Source organism: Salvelinus alpinus, chromosome 34 (assembly GCF_045679555.1).
Source record: "Salvelinus alpinus chromosome 34, SLU_Salpinus.1, whole genome shotgun sequence".
Taxonomy (NCBI): Eukaryota; Metazoa; Chordata; class Actinopteri; order Salmoniformes; family Salmonidae; genus Salvelinus; species Salvelinus alpinus.
Window position 1 is genome coordinate 514,089 of NC_092119.1, and position 6,000 is coordinate 520,088.

General features: G+C 40.3%; 1 protein-coding gene across 2 annotated transcripts in view; it reads right to left on the reverse strand.

Annotated features, from left to right (window-relative positions):
* Positions 1 to 6,000, reverse strand: part of slc39a8 (solute carrier family 39 member 8) — a 49,904-nt gene that overhangs the window by 29,376 nt on the left and 14,528 nt on the right. For both annotated transcript variants that reach the window (XM_071382204.1, XM_071382205.1), the window contains exon 2: positions 4,495 to 4,657. In XM_071382204.1, coding sequence (XP_071238305.1) covers positions 4,495 to 4,657 — 163 coding nt within the window. The remainder of the gene's footprint in view (positions 1 to 4,494; positions 4,658 to 6,000) is intronic.

Sequence of the window (6,000 nt, forward strand, 5' to 3'; positions counted from 1 at the left end):
GAGTTATAGTATAGTACTCAGAGTTATAGTATAGTAAGTATTCAGAGGTATAGTATAGTATTCAGAGTTATAGTTTAGTATTCAGATTTATAGTATAGTATTCAGAGTTATAGTATAGTATTCAGAGTTATAGCATAGTATTCAGAGTTATAGTATAGTATTCAGATTTATAGTATAGTATTCAGAGTTATAGTATAGTATTCAGAGTTATAGTATAGTATTCAGAGTTATAGTATAGTATTCAGAGTTATAGTATAGTTTTCAGAGTTATAGTATAGTATTCAGAGGTATAGTATAGTATTCAGAGTTATAGTATAGTATTCAGAGTTATAGTATAGTATTCAGAGTTATAGTATAATATTCAGAGTTATAGTATAGTATTCAGAGTTATAGTATAGTATTCAGAGTTATAGTATAATATTCAGAGTTATAGTATAGTATTCAGAGTTATAGTATAGTATTCAGAGTTATAGTATAATATTCAGAGTTATAGTATAGTATTCAGAGTTATAGTATAATATTCAGAGTTATAGTATAGTATTCAGAGTTATAGTATAATATTCAGAGTTATAGTATAGTATTCAGAGTTATAGTATAGTATTCAGATTTATAGTATAGTATTCAGAGTTATAGTATAGTATTCAGAGTTATAGTATAGTATTCAGAGTTATAGTATAGTATTCAGAGTTATAGTATAGTATTCAGAGTTATAGTATAATATTCAGAGTTATAGTATAGTATTCAGAGTTATAGTATAGTATTCAGATTTATAGTATAGTATTCAGAGTTATAGTATAGTATTCAGAGTTATAGTATAGTATTCAGAGTTATAGTATAATATTCAGAGTTATAGTATAGTATTCAGAGTTATAGTATAGTATTCAGATTTATAGTATATTATTCAGAGTTATAGTATAGTATTCAGAGTTATAGTATAGTATTCAGAGTTATAGTATAGTATTCAGAGTTATAGTATAGTATTCAGAGGTATAGTATAGTATTCAGAGTTATAGTATAGTATTCAGAGTTATAGTATAGTATTCAGAGTTATTGAATTTCTTTCAGAACAGCCACCGGTAATTCTATAAACTTCGGCAAATGTACAGAATTTCAATTTATCTGGGGTTCCTCCAGGACCCTTCCCGCGGCTACGATCTTGAATAAATGATGTTGTGCAACGCTGGAGAGATGAGAGGTCCCAGCAGGAAGCCTTTTGCCTTTTGGTAGGCTGTCATTGTAAATAAGAATTTGTTCTTCACTGACTTGCCTAGTTAAATAAAGGTTCAATTAAATAAATAAATAAAAGAGTTGCAAGGCTCATGTCTATCAGAGCAAAGAGAAATCATAGAAAGTGAATCTCATTCTAGTACTGTGAGAGATACAGGTGCGCTTCTCTTTCTCACCACAACAATGGCCACGGGTTGGTCTATATAGGCTACAATACTGCGCAAACCATAAACCCGGGCCAGTCCAACATGAATCAATTCTTCAAACATCAGACCTGGGCCAGTCCAACATGAATCAATTCTTAGAATATCAAAACAGGGCCAGTCCAACATGAATCAATTCTTAGAATATCAAACCTGGGCCAGTCCAACATGAATCAATTCTTCAAATATCAAACCTGGGCCAGTCCAACATGAATCAATTCTTAGAATATCAAAACAGGGCCAGTCCAACATGAATCAATTCTTAGAATATCAAAACAGGGCCAGTCCAACATGAATCAATTCTTAGAATATCAAAACAGGGCCAGTCCAACATGAATCAATTCTTAGAATATCAAAACAGGGCCAGAACAAAATGAATCAATTCTTAGAATATCAAACCTGGGCCAGTCCAACATGAGTCAATTCTTCAAACATCAGACCCGGGCCAGTCCAATACGAATCAATTCTTCAAACATCAGACCCGGGCCAGTCCAATATGAATCAATTCTTCAAACATCTGACCGGGGCCAGTCCAATATGAATCAATTCTTCAAACATCAGACCCGGGCCAGTCCAATATGAATCAATTCTTCAAACATCAGACCCGGGCCAGTCCAATATGAATCAATTCTTCAAACATCAGACCCGGGCCAGTCCAAAATGAGTCAATTCTTCAAACATCAGACCCGGGCCAGTCCAATATGAATCAATTCTTCAAACATCAGACCCGGGCCAGTCCAATATGAATCAATTCTTCAAACATCAGACCCGGGCCAGTCCAACATGAGTCAATTCTTCAAACATCAGACCCGGGCCAGTCCAATATGAATCAATTCTTCAAACATCAGACCTGGGCCAGTCCAATATGAATCAATTCTTCAAACATCAGACCCGGGCCAGTCCAATATGAATCAATTCTTCAAACATCAAACCCGTTTTCACATTGTTTTTTAGGGGGCAGGAGAATTTGAATTAACTTGAATTAACTCTGATTGTGTTTATTAGAATTTTTACATTACAAATAGTGACAATTATTTTTCATGCCAGGAGAGGTACTGGATCCTGGTAAATGTGTTCCAGAACGAAACAGTCCAAAACTGAGAGGTGTGAGGTCCTGTTCTGGGAAGATCCGGCTCAAATTCAGCACATTGTAGGTAATGGAAAGTAACATGGTAGATAACATGGTAGGTATCATGGTAGGTCGTGGTAGGTAACTGGCTTCAGGGCCGTGGGTTTTTTATATGCTACTCATCATGGTATGTAACAAATAAAATAAAATAAAATTTTATTTGTCACATACACATGGTTAGCAGATGTTAATGCGAGTGTAGCGAAATGCTTGTGCTTCTAGTTCCGACAATGCAGTAATAACCAACGAGTAATCTAACCTAACAATTCCACAACTACTACCTTATACACACACAAGTGTAAAGGGATAAAGAATATGTACATAAAGATATATGACAGATATATAACAGGTTTCAGTACCGTGGGTTAGTATGGTACTCACCGTGGTAGGTAACAGGCTGCAGGGCCGTGGGTTAGTATGGTACTTACCATGGTAGGTAACAGGTTTCAGTACCGTGGGTTAGTATGGTACTCACCGTGGTAGGTAACAGGTTTCAGTACCGTGGGTTAGTATGGTACTCACCGTGGTAGGTAACAGGTTTCAGTACCGTGGGTTAGTATGGTACTCACCGTGGTAGGTAACAGGTTTCAGTACCGTGGGTTAGTATGGTACTCACCGTGGTAGGTAACAGGTTTCAGTACCGTGGGTTAGTATGGTACTCACCGTGGTAGGTAACAGGTTTCAGTACCGTGGGTTAGTATGGTACTCACCGTGGTAGGTAACAGGTTTCAGTACCGTGGGTTAGTATGGTACTCACCGTGGTAGGTAACAGGTTTCAGTACCGTGGGTTAGTATGGTACTCACCATGGTAGGTAACAGGTTTCAGTACCGTGGGTTAGTATGGTACTCACCGTGGTAGGTAACAGGTTTCAGTACCGTGGGTTAGTGTGGTACTTACCATGGTAGGTAACAGGTTTCAGTACCGTGGGTTAGTATGGTACTCATCGTGGTAGGTAACAGGTTTCAGTACCGTGGGTTAGTATGGTACTTACCATGGTAGGTAACAGGTTTCAGTACCGTGGGTTAGTATGGTACTCACCGTGGTAGGTAACAGGTTTCAGTACCGTGGGTTAGTATGGTACTCACCATGGTAGGTAACAGGTTTCAGTACCGTGGGTTAGTGTGGTACTTACCATGGTAGGTAACAGGTTTCAGTACCGTGGGTTAGTATGGTACTCACCGTGGTAGGTAACAGGTTTCAGTACCGTGGGTTAGTATGGTACTCACCGTGGTAGGTAACAGGTTTCAGTACCGTGGGTTAGTATGGTACTCACCGTGGTAGGTAACAGGTTTCAGTACCGTGGGTTAGTATGGTACTCACCGTGGTAGGTAACAGGTTTCAGTACCGTGGGTTAGTATGGTACTCACCGTGGTAGGTAACAGGTTTCAGTACCGTGGGTTAGTATGGTACTCACCGTGGTAGGTAACAGGTTTCAGTACCGTGGGTTAGTATGGTACTCACCGTGGTAGGTAACAGGTTTCAGTACCGTGGGTTAGTATGGTACTCACCGTGGTAGGTAACAGGTTTCAGTACCGTGGGTTAGTATGGTACTCACCGTGGTAGGTAACAGGTTTCAGTACCGTGGGTTAGTATGGTACTCACCGTGGTAGGTAACAGGTTTCAGTACCGTGGGTTAGTATGGTACTCACCGTGGTAGGTAACAGGTTTCAGTACCGTGGGTTAGTATGGTACTCACCATGGTAGGTAACAGGTTTCAGTACCGTGGGTTAGTATGGTACTCACCATGGTAGGTAACAGGTTTCAGTACCGTGGGTTAGTATGGTACTCACCGTGGTAGGTAACAGGTTTCAGTACCGTGGGATAGAGTAGTATTCACCATGGTAGGTAACATGTTTCAGTACCGTGGGTTAGTATGGTACTCACCATGGTAGGTAACAGGTTTCAGTACCGTGGGGTTTTTAAATTGTACTCACCATGGTAGGTAACAGGCTGCAGGGCCATTTTTTTTTTATATGGGCAGGAGGGCAGCAGCACCTGAGTCAACACAGCAGGACAGATCCTCTCCAGATGCTCCACTGTCAGCTGACTGGCGTTAGTCAACTCATAGTGGGACAAGATCTGTCCCACAGAGGGACACTGCAGGGGACAGACAGAGAAGGACTCACATTACTGTCAACATGAGGATATAACACAGCCTGGTGCCCGGTTAGCCATGTTTTATAACTGTGATCTAATGGAACAATAAGGGATTATTTAAGATGCAGCAGTGATTGTGATTGCGTTAATAAGACATTTATACAATCCAACATATTCATGTAATGTATTTATTTTCCTGACTGATCAAAATATATGGAAGCCCCATTCCCACCACCAAAAAAAAACCAAGATCTGACTACAAGTAATGAGATAGTAAGTAATAATTATGAGATATGAGATAGTAAGTTATAATTACGAGATTGTGAGTCCTAATTATGAGATGGTAAGTCATTATTGTGCAGTGGTGGAAAAAGTACCCAATTGTCATACTTGAGTAAAAGTAAATATACCTTAATAGACAATCACTCAAGTAAAAGTGAAATTCACCCAGTAAAATACTACTTGAGTAAAAGTCTAAAAGCATTTGGTTTTAAATATACTTAACTATCAAAAGTAAAACCAAAAGCATAAATCATTTAAAATTCTTTACGTTAAGCAAACCAGATGCCACCATTTTCTTGTTTTACATTTTTTTTATGGATAGCCAGGGGCACAGTACAACATTCAGACATCATTTACAAACAAAGTATGTGTGTTTAGTGAGTCGTCCAGATCAGAGGCAGTAGGGAGGACCAGGGATGTTCTCTGTTTAGTGAGTCCTCCAGATCAGAGGCAGTAGGGAGGACCAGGGATGTTCTCTGTTTAGTGAGTCCTCCAGATCAGAGCCATTAGGGAGGACCAGGGATGTTCTCTGTTTAGTGAGTCCTCCAGATCAGAGGCAGTAGGGATGACCAGGGATGTTCTCTGTTTAGTGAGTCCTCCAGATCAGAGGCAGTAGGGAGGACCAGGGATGTTCTCTGTTTAGTGAGTCCTCCAGATCAGAGGCAGTAGGGATGACCAGGGATGTTCTCTGTTTAGTGAGTCCTCCAGATCAGAGGCAGTAGGGAGGACCAGGGATGTTCTCTGTTTAGTGAGTCCTCCAGATCAGAGGCAGTAGGGAGGACCAGGGATGTTCTCTGTTTAGTGAGTCCTCCAGATCAGAGGCAGTAGGGATGACCAGGGATGTTCTCTGTTTAGTGAGTCCGCCAGATCAGAGACAGTAGGGATGACCAGGGATGTTCTCTGTTTAGTGAGTCCTCCAGATCAGAGGCAGTAGGGATGACCAGGGATGTTCTCTGTTTAGTGAGTCCTCCAGATCAGAGGCAGTAGGGAGGACCAGGGATGTTCTCTGTTTAGTGAGTCCTCCAGATCAGAGGCAGTAGGGATGACCAGGGATGTTCTCT